Source organism: Drosophila eugracilis, unplaced genomic scaffold (assembly GCF_018153835.1).
Source record: "Drosophila eugracilis isolate 14026-0451.02 unplaced genomic scaffold, ASM1815383v1 contig_1040, whole genome shotgun sequence".
Classification (NCBI taxonomy): Eukaryota; Metazoa; Arthropoda; class Insecta; order Diptera; family Drosophilidae; genus Drosophila; species Drosophila eugracilis.
In genome coordinates this window covers 26,682-39,811 of record NW_024571810.1, presented here as the reverse complement: position 1 = coordinate 39,811, position 13,130 = coordinate 26,682, and the positions used below count along the sequence as shown (strand labels likewise).

Below are 13,130 nucleotides of genomic sequence, written 5' to 3'. Positions count from 1 at the left end.
GGTATTGGCCCCATGGATGGACTTCTGGGTCGTTATCATATTCGAGCAAAAACACAAGATGCCATGACACGAATTTTTTACAATTTGGCTGATTAAAAAGGAAAAAAAGAGCAAATTGTTTGAACTTCCAGAGTTTCGGGAATCAATTTCTTCTGGTTTAGTGACATATCAAAACAAGCTCAAACGCGGTCGCAAATTTCGTTATTATGATCGGAGATTTCCGCCACCATCATTCCAGCAAACTACAATATCAGGTTGGACAATGCCAAAGCCATTGCTCAAAGTTGGTGATAAATCAAAACATCCAGTTTCGCATATACGGTTTGATTAAGTCAACCATTTTCCTGTTTGGATGAGTCGAGCAACTGGCAAAAGATGGTGCAAGCACTGCAAGAAATCTCAAACACAATGTATGTGCACAAAATGTAATTTGCACTTATGCTATACGGCAAAAAAATGGTTTCTTTGAGTGCCATAACAAAAAATAAGAATAAAATCATTTATGTAAAAATTGACTTAAAGCCCCAAGAGTGCCTTGAGGCACTTATTTACCTTTGTTTGATTTACAGGTAAACTAAAATTAGTACACACTTCTTGAGGTCATATTTGAAATTAAAAGCTACCACTTACCCCAAAAAATATAATTCAACAAATTTGTTTTTAATAATTCTACTCTTGGGGCTTAGAGGGTTAATAAATAGCGAATTAATGTTTTAATTTGATAATTATTTGGTAAATTCAAAGATTCTATTTTATAGAAATGTTATGCAAAGTCATCGAGGACAATTTAATATTATGGACGCGAATTGTCAATGTCTACGAAATGGTTAAGATTACACTCAAAGAAAAATGGGAAATATTGAAAACATTCTTCCAAAGTGAAGAGTCTTCAAACTGAAAGAAAATTGCGGTCAAATTTCGGAAAAATTGTTTTGTGTTTGGCCGTGAGAGGTGTAAAGTTCTAGTTGTTTCGCATTATGCTGCATACTAAACAAGACCAACCTGGGGACGAAAAATAGGTTTTTGGTAATAATATCGAAACCAAATCCCAGTCGTCTCAATGGAACAGCGCAGGTGAGCATTCAACAGTTACAACTTGTAAAAGGGGTCATTGTAAGAGGGGTTCCCAGGAAAAGCAAACACAAACTTGATAAAGTCACAAAACGTTTATTATAATTATTGTAACGCCCACAAATTGTGGCGTCCATAATAATTCCGTCCATAATATTGTAGAGTATGTCTTCGTTTGACCTTAATACTTTTTTGTCAACATCTATCGATTTACCAAAGATTATTCAAATTGGAACCATATTTCACTAATTATGAAGAAATTATTATAAAACCTCACATAGACAGTGACGTCATTATCAGTTAGTAAACATGCTTTTTCTGACAAAAATTGCCGCTTTGTGAATTTCCACTAGCAAAATGAATATTTTAAAATTATATAGGACAGTAACGGGTATCTTATAGTCCCACAGCACTCGACTATAGCCTTTCTCCTTGCTTTCCTTACTATTTGGTAGCCCCATATACTCGTATATAATTTAACAATGCAACGGCGATCTGATCTGAGAACACGACGACGGACGGCACGCGAAGTCTTACGATGGATGCTGGCCGACGGCCGTGATCTGTGCGTGTTAGGGTTACGATTGAGCTCTCTATCTCTTATGCTAATGAGTTCTGAGCTGACAGCCAAACAATAAAGGCACGTCTTCTAAATCAAGTGTTTCATTTTTGTCAATCACTGTAATAGTAATAGTTGGAGCCACGACCACCAGGTCTTCATCAGTACTCTGCAGCGCCACCCTACTGTAGAGACGCCTACCGAGTGACCAACCGTTGTGGGCAGCAACTTGCCGCAACGGTACATCAGAACCAACAGATTCATGAACAGCACGGCGTAACTACCAGTAAGACCTGTGCAGGCGGAGAATATTGTGGCCAAACAGGCCGTGTTAAATTTTTTCTACTAAAACTAAACTTTCTGAAGTGATTAATCTTCCAACTGGTGACATAGAATTTATTCGCGTAAAAATTACATTCCCTAGTAGAAATATGTTCATTACTTGTTCATATATTCCGCTTAAGTCCGGCCACTTCTGGAGTGTGGAGTCGGCAGTTTTCCTATTCCGGGTGTTGGCCACCGGATGTGGCCCGCAACTCGGCAGTCTAGCAATACCCGATGTTGAGGTTTCCCGGGCACTCAGCGAAGTTTTCGAAGTCTAGGATCTTGTTGTGGTGCTGAACCGGAAAGACTGTTATCTTCTTACAAACAAGCTTAGGATTAGGGAACTAATGAGAAAATGAATGATATCGGAATTTTAAAAAAACACTTATGCTAGATACTTCCAAAATTTCTATTAAGCTAATGTTAATAGGCTGTTTGTCTTTTCCCCGATGTCGGAGCTATCTAGAATTGCAGGACTTACAATATTTAATTTTGCTAGGGCTAAGCCCATTAGAATGTTTTCTAAATCTGTGATGACGATGACAAAATTATTTCTAAAAGATGTGTCTCTCTATTTTCGAATTTTTAATTTGATTCATTGCACTTGAAATTTTATTTAAAAGTTTGTTCAGTTTGTCCTTCATCCTTGTCCTTTTATTTATCGCTCTTGGTTGAATTTTACTTGTTCCCAATTATTAACAACCTGCAACAACTTTTAAGGTTGTTTCGATAAAGTTTATACTCCTAGCGGCTCTATGATGGATTTTTAGGGTGGCTACCAACTTGCGAATGTGTCTGATGTCCGTCGCTATAACCGGCAGTCTGGGGTCTTCGGTAAATGTTCTCGGTAGCGCTTCCGTCTGGTCTGGTATGGGGATATAGTCCGCGTTCGTGTAGTCATTCAGTTTCACCGTCGCGTCCGTCCTAAAAGTCTTTAGTGCCCATATTATAATATATATGTATTTTGTATAATGTATTTAATATAGATGAATATAAGAGAAAACTTTAAAGAAGGGTCGGGAGTCTAGCGACTCTCCCTCCCCCCTCCCCCTCTATGGCCCTTGATGCGATGGTTTGCCTTATGGCGAATTTTGAGAATTTTTCGACGCATGTAAGAAAGGGGCTCCATCTGTTAAGAAAATATCGATGTGTAGAATTTCCACACGAATGAAGGTATAGGAGTTTCTGCATTTCATTTCATTTCATTTGTTTTGATGGATGGCGGTTGTATTTTGCCACGGAACAGGTTTTGCAGTTTGATGTTATTTCTGTTGCTAACCGATGCTTTTTTGGGAAAAAATAGTCCCTAAGAATTTGGATTCTGATTATGTGCCTGACCTTGCTCTTAAACAAGATGAATGTATCCACCGAGAAACTATTTCCGACCTCGATTATTATTTGGTTTCGGAAGCAGTTTACTGGGTTTGTCGGTTTTCTCGATGGTGTATGTCAGGGACTCTTCGCTATGAATGGTGGTTACGTCCGATTCTTATACGTCTTCTAAGGTTTTAGTGTTTTGGCGATGAGCTCTCGCTCATTGGTTGCGTAACTTTTCGTTGTCACGTAGGGCACGTGATATCATTGTGATTAGGCGTCCATATTGAGATAGTACTGCCCCTAGTCCGAAGCCTGATGCGTCCGTAGTCTTCGCTATGAATGGTGGTTACGTCCGATTCTTATACGTCTTCTAAGGTTTTAGTGTTTTGGCGATGAGCTCTCGGTCATTGGTTGCGTAATTTTTCGTTGTCACGTAGGGCGCGTGATATCATTGTGATTAGGCGGCCATCTTGAGATAGTACTGCCCCTAGTTCGAAGCCTGATGTGTCCGTAGTTAAATCGAATGGCCTCTTAATGTCTGGATACGAGAGCAAAACCTCCTCGGATGCAAAGATTTTCCTTAGTCTGTCAATCGTTTCTCTCTGTTTCTTGGTCATGTTGATATCAATCTTTCTTGATTTATATTTATTAACTTTCATATTTTCTTCCTTTAGGATGCTTGTTAGGGGTCTCGCGATGGTCGCGAAGTTTTTTATGAAGCACCTTTAGTAGCTTGCTAGCCCTAGAAAAGATCTGAGGTCAAAAAGTGTTTTTGGTGGGGGAAATTCCTTAATAGACTTTACCTTTTCAGGTGAAGTTTGCAGTCCTATGACACTATGAAGCCCAAGTACTCGACGCTCTTTTTAAAGAACTTCGATTTCTCTTGGGATGCTCTTATACCTGCTTCTGGGAGCTTGGTTTAAACCCAGTCCACGTCCTTGACGTGTCCTTCTTTTGTTTTTGAGAATATAAAAACGTCGTATACATAAACGTAGCATATTTTAGAGATTCCCTCTCTTACGACGTCATCGATAGCCCTTTGGAAGATGCTTGGGGCGTTTTTAAGTCTAAGCATTCAACAAAATTCGTATTGGCCATTATTTATGGAAAAAGCGTTTTTTCCCTGTCACCTTCTGCCACCTCTATCTGGTGGAAGCCTGACTTGAGGCCGAGTGCAGTGAAATACCGCGACTTGCCCATATTCGACAGTATTTTCGAAATTGTTGGGATAGGATATCTATCATCTACTGTTATCTGATTTAATTTCCTGTAGTCGATAACTAATCGCTTCTTCTTAACCCCATTTTGGTCTATACCTTTCTTATCCACAACCCAGGTAGGGATGTTATATGAGGACCTGGATGGCCTTATCACGCCGTCCGCTAAAAGTTGTTTTACCTCTGCATTGACGAATTTGTTGATAATGAAGTTGGAAGTGTTGATAATGAAATGATTTAACAAAGTTTTTTTAATAGTCTCGGAATTTAGCGATCTTTTATTATCGCAGTAGATTGTTGTTGTTTTCGGAAAGAAATTTATTATGTGTAATAAAGGCGTTTTTATGTCTACTATGGCCCTTGAAGCGATGTTTTGCACTATGGCGAATTTCGATAATTTATCGACGCATGTAAGGAAAAGGGCTCCATTGGTTAAGAAAATATCAATGTGTAGAATTCTCCGACGAATGAGGGTATAAGAGTTTCTGCAACCATTTGCTTTGATGGGTGATGGAACAGGTTTTTCAATTTGATGTTATTTCTGTTGCTAACCGAAACATTTTTGGGAATAAATAGTCCCTAAGAATTTGTTTTACATTTTCTTGTGCTGCTTGGTGAGTCCTGTTGTGTTCTGTTATGGCAATTTCTTTCTGTTCGGTTGAGTCCGTTATGTCCTGTACGAAGTTTTTCGTCTGTTTGAAAGAAGTGCTAGGGAAGCACTCTACTAGTCGGTGCTATTGCGTGTGTATTGCTTGTTTCCATCAGATTTTCCCGGTTGGGGTTCTGTTTATGTGCCTCACCTTGCTCTTAAACAAGATGAATGTATCCACCGAGAAACTATTTCCGACCTCGATTATTATTTGGTTTCGGAAGCAGTTTACTGGGTTTGTCGGTTTTCTCGATGGTGTATGTCAGGGACTCTTCGCTATGAATAATGGCTACGTCCGATTCCTGTCCGTCCTCTAGGGTGTTAATGATTTGGCAAGATAATGCGTCTACCACGAAATTTTATTTTCCTGGTATGTAAACCAGTTTTGCACCATGATCGTCAATAATCCCTTTCCAACGCTTCAGGTTTGCCTTGGAATTTTCTGAGACGGCAAGGGTAAGTGGTTGATGAAAGATCTGCGACTCTTTTGCTCCGTATAAGTAATTCCGGAGGTTTTAAGTGCCCAAACAATGGCAAGGATCTCTCGCTCATTGGTTGCGTAATTTTTCTCGCTGTCACGTAGGGCGCGTGATATCATTGTAATTGGGCGGCCATCTTGAGATACTTCCACCCCTTCTCCGAAGCCTGATGCGTCCGTAGTTAAGTCGAATGGCCTCTTAAAGTCTGGATATGAGAGCAAATCGTCTTCTGATGCCAAGATTTCCCTTAGTCTGTCAAACGTTTCTCTCTGATCGTTGGTCACGTTGATATCAATCTTTCTCGACTTATATTTATTAACCTTCCCATTTTCTCTCTTTAGGATGCTCGCTTCTTCTCCTTCTTCCCCATTCTGGCCTGTACCCATACCCACGTAGGGTTGTTATATGGGGACCTGGTTGGCCTTATTACGCCGTCCGCTAGAAGTTGTTTAACCTCTGCATCGACGAATTCGGTTACACGCATGGGGTGAGGGTACGACTTGGTGTACACCGGTTCCCCATCAGTTTTTATTGTTGCTATAGTGTTTATATTAAATGGAAGTGCTTCGTCTGGATCAGGGAAGGCTTTATGATTTTTAACAATCATTTTATCAAAGGTGGCTTTAATTACCACGGGGACATCTTCGTCATCAATTTTAATAAAGTTGACGTTTTGTGCGCTATTGAAGCGGATTTTTTCATCTCCGTTGTTTGTGTGAAGAACATTCCCGGTAAAATCGAGTTTCGCATTCGGTTGTTTAAGCAAGTTGAGGCCAATAATACATTCGACGTCTTTAAAGTTATTTAGAATAAATGTGTGTTTTTATGTTAAAAACCGAAACTAAGCATTTTTTATTTATTTTGGTAAAGCCATAGATTGACTTCACCGTAAATGGTTTCTCCGCTGCCACGATGCCTTTCAGCCCCGGGATTGGAGTAATGTAATTTTCTGAGGTGCCTGCGTCTAAAAGTAATTTTATTTCTCTTCCTGCTACCTTTCGTGTAATGTAGGGGAGCAATGATTTTATTCTAAAAAATTACAGGAATCTTCATCATCAAGATTGTCTTCTATTTTAGTGGCACAGGCTTGAGCAACGGTGTCATAATCTTCGTCGTCAGACTTTTGTCTTGCCTAGTTGACTGCCCTTTTTACCATGCTGTGGGCCGAGTAAATAGCCTTCTAGAGGAAGGGTCGACCTCCATTGGCTCTGGTGCTGGTTGACCCTGATAAATTTCTGTGTTTGTTTGACGTTTATACACTTTCTCCTCATTGTATTGAGCGAAAGTGGCCGTAAAAACGCCCCATTACTTGATACAGCTTCTTGTGCTCAAGCTAATGCTGATGGCAAGTCCCGTGATTGTGCCGGAAAACGGCGATATTTAGAGATTTGTTTAAACCATATGTGAACGTATTGGTTACGTCATGTGTCATAATTGTCTTGTAAGCTAAAAGCGTTAGCTTCCGTTCTATTTCGTCATAGTAGTTGAGCAGTGGTAGCTCCGCCTGTCTTGACAAGCAGAACTTGCGGTGGCGGCTTGCCTCCAAGAGATATAATTTTCCTGCCTACGGTCGAATTCTGGAACCGATTTGATCATACCAAGGGGTTCGTTGCACTTTATTTCTGGTTTTAATTCAATTTCCTGAAATGTCTGAATTTGAGGGTTTTTATCACTGGTTTTCTGTCTTTCTACTTTTGTTTCTAAAAGTTTTCTATACTCTGCAATAACTTCGTCGTCTGACTCGGCTTCTTTGTTAGTTCGGTACATGGGGTCGTTACTTAATTTAATAAAATTTATTTAGAAGTCTTCTAAATAATTATTAATTATTTTTAATATTTTTTCAAAACACCAAGAAAATTTGTTGAATTTGCAAATTCAAATAAGAGCTTGTTGGCTTTCTTTAAATATCAATAATATAAAATTTATTCATAAGGTTTTTTCGAGAGAAATAAATAATGATATTTACTTAAAATTGCGTAAAAGGGAATTCGTAATGTTCCCACGGTTAAATAGCGCGGATTTATTTTCTTTATTTGGCGAGGAAGTCAGACAAATAGCCTACTCACATTTCGTATATTTAATTGTTGTTGTTGCTGCTGTTGCTGTCGCCGTCGCTGCCGCCGCTATTTTTCTTGAAGGCGTGAGGGGAATTTCTATCGTTCCCGTTGTTGGTTTTATTTGCTTGTATTTTTACTTGTGAAGCTCGTGAACTTTTCTTCTCTTCCCTTGAAGGGATGAGCGGAATTTCTACCGTTCCCGTTGTTGGTTTTATTTGGTTTTATTTTCACTTGCGAAGCTCGTGAATTTTTTTCAGCGTGTTATATCTTGCCAATCGGTGCACTGCACATTTTGTATAATTGTTTTTATATTATTTTATTGTTTACCGATTGCAATTATTTTTGTAAATGCATTAGAACTGCGTATCGCGTGAGTCGGTTCCGTTGGGCTGCAGTTATTTTGCCCAATGGCTGGTTGAATTTGCTGACTTGTAGGGCGAAGTGGCCTGGAAGAGTGGTGATGGCCTCTTTATAGCAATGCCTAGCTAACCGCTCCCATGCGCTGTGGAGATGGGGATTACGAGCAAGGGAGAGTTGGAAGTTGGAAGACTTGCAGGCTGGTGAGCGGGAAGTTGGAGAGCTGAAGTACTAAGATAGGGAAGAGGGGAAACCGTGGCCTGAATAGTAATTGTAAAGCTGTGACTCCTTGTACTCGAACTAAAAAGGGGTTCCCAAGAAAACAAACACAAACATGATAAATTCACAAAGCGTTTATTTAAGTTATCCGATAGGGGTTAATGTTTATAAAGTTAACTTAGCATGCCGCCCGCCAATTCTATAACTAGCATGAGACACCTTCGTTTTTCCGGTCCATCCTGGTTGTGAGTAGGGTGGAATATCGAGTATGGAATGTATGGAAACAAGTTTAATATCAATGAGCTGTGTAAGTGAGGGCGCTTAAGAACGGATTGACAGTCGTCTTTGTGACAGCGGAAATCGGTCGTCCCTGATGATGACGAGTTCGTTAGCTGGAGAACTTCAGCCTAACGGCAACACTTGGGCCTCTGCTGTAGATGTGCTAGCCAGTCCCGACTCCAAGCCGTCCAGAAATGGCGTACCCTTGATTGCATGATAAGAAAGTGGGTTGCAAAGGACTTGGGCTGTGGTCGTTTTTTTCTTGGCTTTGTTTTGTTGACTTTCTTTTGACTGGTTCTAATCGGTAAAAGCTATGTTGCAGAATTTTCTGTGTCGCATCTCTGCACCTCAAGAGCTCTCCCTATATTTGGGGTGCCAACGAATCGGATAAATAACCAATGAATTTCAGCCTTTCTTAAATGAGCACACTACCACGCATTCCTGGTTTAACAGTACTTTGGTCTTGATGCCCGCCTTACCGATCAGATTTGCGGAAAGTTCATAGCTTGATGCTATTGTGCACTTTCCATCTTCTTGTTACTGGAACATCTTTGGAATGGTCGATCCAATAATTAATTGCCTGGTGCTTGGTTGCGCAAGGCTAAAATATAAAGTTTAGACCCAGTCATTGGAAGTTGTTAGACACTTCCCATGTCAGAAGAATTCTGGAATATATTTGTGCTTTTTGGAGTCCCCAGCAACGGATAGAGCCAGTGCAGCAGAAATGTATTAGTTTTTCCTTACGTGGTTTGAACTGGGACTTGCCGTCTTATCATAGACTTCTATTCTATACTTAATATGCCTACCCTCTCAAATCGTAGGTCTATGCCTGATATTATATTATTCGTACAGTAAAAGGGTATATTAGATTCTTTGAAAACTATGTAACAGGTAGAAGGAAGCGTTTACTGCTCTTTAAAGTCGATTGAGCCATGTCCATCTGTACGTCCGTCTGTCCGTCCGTCCGTCCGTCTGTCCATTCGTCCGTCCGTCTGTCCGACCGTCTGTCCGACCGTCTGTCCGACCGTCTGTCCGTCCGTCTGTTTGTCTGTCCGTATAGACGCGGAGATCTCAGGAACTATAAGAGATCCATTCGCAGGGCAAGTACAATTCAGCATTCTGCCACGCCCATTACAACGACCACAAACTGTGGCTTCCATAATTTTATAGTGTATGTCTTTGTTTGATCTTGTATAAATCTATAGATTTACCAGAGATTTTTCAAATCAGAACTTTATTTCGCTTACTATGAAGAAATGTAGATTATAAGGCCTCACATGGACAGTGACGTCACCATCAGTTAGTAAACATGCTTTTTTGACAATAGGTAGTATTTGTCTATTTCCACTAGCAAAATGAATATTTTAAAATTGGGTTAATTGTGGTATCATATATATGTCTAATCTTATTCGAGGTGAGGTGGACTCAGTTAATTTTACTAACTAACTAAATTTGTATGCTCCTTTTAGGCCTAAACGTAATTTTATACCTATTAATAAGGGCCCCGCGCGTAACAAGGACGTGCTTGGTGTCGTTAAGCCATTTGATAATAAGAGTGCTATTACGTTCAGCAAAAATTAACGTGAACAATTCATGTTCGTAAGCCCGTATGAACGCTGTTATCTCAGGTACTATAAGAGATACAAAGTTGAGATTAAGCATGCAGATTCTTGAGGTCCCTACGCAGTGCACGTGTCTCTTAACATTCTGCTGCGCCTATTCGAACGACTTTGAATCACGAAAAACTAAAATTGAAGAATTCTATGGAACTATTATGGCTAGAAAGTTAGATAAGCCAAGTATAATTATGAAATGGCGGCGTATCTTAACGTATCACTACCATTGTAAGGCACACCATGCGCGAAAAACTTTCAGCATTTTTTGTAGAATCATTAAGATTTCAATAAACATTATTGATAGAAAGTCGGGATTAACCATGCAGTTTTTAATAATGCCACTGAAGCGTATTACGCCCAATAAAACGGCGAAAACCAAAGAAAACAAAACTGCCACCCCAGCTCGAGATAAATTGAAAGATCTCAGGAGCTAGAAAAGTTTTATTAAGCGTGTCATTGATGCCACCGCATCAAGGCGGTACCGTTATCTAACAACGACCGCTTACGGCCCTCAACAGTGTAATACGGTAGCCGCATTCTCTAAGAAAGCCGATATATTGCCAGTTATGCGTGCTATAAAACAGTAAGCATGTTGTTTTCATGCTAAGCATGTCGTTTTCAATGAAAACAAAGCGCGGAAAACAAAAGCGCTAAAATCTCTATTACTGCCACTGCAGTTTAAACTATCAGAGCTACAAAGTTAGGCTTAGGCGTACAACATATTAAGAGATGCCACTGAAGCTCAGCGTGTTTTTTCATATTGCCACGCCCACTTTAAAGCCACTTTAAAACCCTGGATAACTGTGGCGCTTAAATTATTAAAATGTATATTTTCCGCTGACCTTGTATATTATCTATTGATTTGCCACACATGGCCAGTGACGTCACCATCAGTGCTAAAAATGTGTAATTAGGCATGTAGGTTTTTTACCCGTTACCCGTAAAGTAAAAGTGTATATTAGATTCGATGAAAAGTATAACAGGTAGAAGGAAGTGTTTCCGACTCTACAAAGTATATATATTTTTTGTCAGTATCAATAGCGAAGTCGATTATGCGATGTCCGTCTGTCCGTCCGTTCGCCCGTATGTCCGCATGAACGCTGAGATCTCTATATAACACACAGAGTTGAGATTTAGCAGGGAAATTGCAGTGCAAGTTCAAAAAGCTGGGAAGTTGGGATTGAGTAAGTATAATCTTGAGATGCCAGCGCATCTTATGGTGGTACCATATACGGCCACGCTCTCTCTTACGCCCACCAAGCTCGAAAGGATTTCGCTATTTGTAGAAAAGCTTATATCTCTGTAACTATAAGTGATAGAGACAATCTGTCCATGCCCATTCCAAGGTTTTAATAACGCGGAACCAAAGAACTATAAAAGATAGAAAGTTAGGCTTAAGAATTTTTATTTACGAGACGCCACTACATCTCGACGTGAGTTCCATCCATAATATTATAATGTATGTCATCATTTGACCTTGTATAAGATATATTTTTCAATATGTATGGATTTACCAAAAAATTTTCAAGTTGGAAAAAAATTTCGCTATTTATGAAGAAACTTAGTTTATAAGGCCATTGACGTCACAATGATTTAGTGAACATGCTTTTTTGACAGAAGGTGGCGCTTTGTCCATTTCAATTAGCAAAATAAATATTTTACAATTGTGTAAAACAGTAACGGGTATAATATAGTCGCAGCACTCGACTATGGTGTTTCTTCTTGTTTTATATAATCCGGTGCAAAATTAAATTTTCAGTCACCTTAAGCAGTTTAAAAATAGTCTTATGCAAAACGAAAGTACTAAGCATCGTTTCATTTATAAAAACTTTAAGCGACTGTTTTTTGTTGGGGTGTATTATTTTCAATTATTGGTTTTTTGTTATATTGGTACACTTGTCACAAAAAATTGTACCATGTTTCACGTGTACAGTATTTTGTGTTTGGCGTGAGAGAGGTGTATTGGCTCTAGTTGTTTTGCATACTGGGCGATTTTTTGTTTGGCTTTTCCAGTTTTAACCAATAAAGACCAAACTGGGGACGAATAATAGGTTTTTGGTTATGATATCGAAACCAAAGCCCAGTCGTCTCAATGGAACAGCGCAGGTGAGCTAACATTCAACAGTTATGCCTCCTATAACAAAAAAAAGAAAAGAAATGAATCGTCTAAAATACACTTTCCGAGAACACTCCTATTAATTTTTATCACACCTCGTAAAGTAACTTTTTTTTAGATATGAATTTAGTTTCGATTTTCGTTTTTCTTCGGTGTATTTTACATCGATTTTCTTCTACCAGTTACACACTTTTAATCGAATGAAATGTAACCTTTTATTGAAGACATGACGGTATAATTTTTTGATTATATTTATTTTTCACATTACAGAATGCTGAATCCAAAGTGCCAAATGTTGTTTTTCTCCGCGACATATGATAAGGAAGTAATGGACTTTGCTCGTCTGATTGTTGCAGATCCTACTGTAATAAGGTATTTTTACATCGCACTATTTAGAATTATATTTTAAACGAGAAAGAAGAACCGATATTCAGTTTTGAATAAAGCCACGATTTATGTAAACTGATCGACTGTTCAACATAACATTGATATTAACATTTTTATCTAAATATTTTTAAGTACATTTTTGAAACATCTTCACGGAAAAAAAACAAAATCGATTTTTTTTTCACAAGGTGAGAACCTGCCCTAAAGAGATACAAAGTTGGAGATAGAAGTTGGGATTAAGCGTGCAGATTGATGATGATGTCAACAAGGCGTATTATTTTTTCCGTAGCATACATATTCAAGAGATGTCATCGCAGCTCAATGTGTAGATTATAAGGCCCCGCTTGGGCAGTGACGACACCTTCTGTTTTTATACCCGTTACTAGTAAAGTAAAAGGGTATATTAGATTCGTTGAAAAGTATTCAACAGGTAGAAGGAAGATTTTTCGACCCTGCATCCTGCCATGCCCATTCTAACGCCCA

General features: G+C 39.1%; 1 protein-coding gene across 1 annotated transcript in view; it reads left to right on the top strand.

Annotated features, from left to right (window-relative positions):
• Positions 1–12,722, top strand: part of LOC108104750 (DEAD-box helicase Dbp80) — an 86,268-nt gene extending 73,546 nt beyond the window's left edge. Inside the window, exon 7 of the mRNA XM_041817713.1 lies at positions 12,531–12,722. Within this exon, the coding sequence (XP_041673647.1) occupies positions 12,531–12,669 (139 nt within the window). The 3' untranslated portion in view covers positions 12,670–12,722. The remainder of the gene's footprint in view (positions 1–12,530) is intronic.
• Positions 12,723–13,130: the final 408 nt, after the last annotated feature.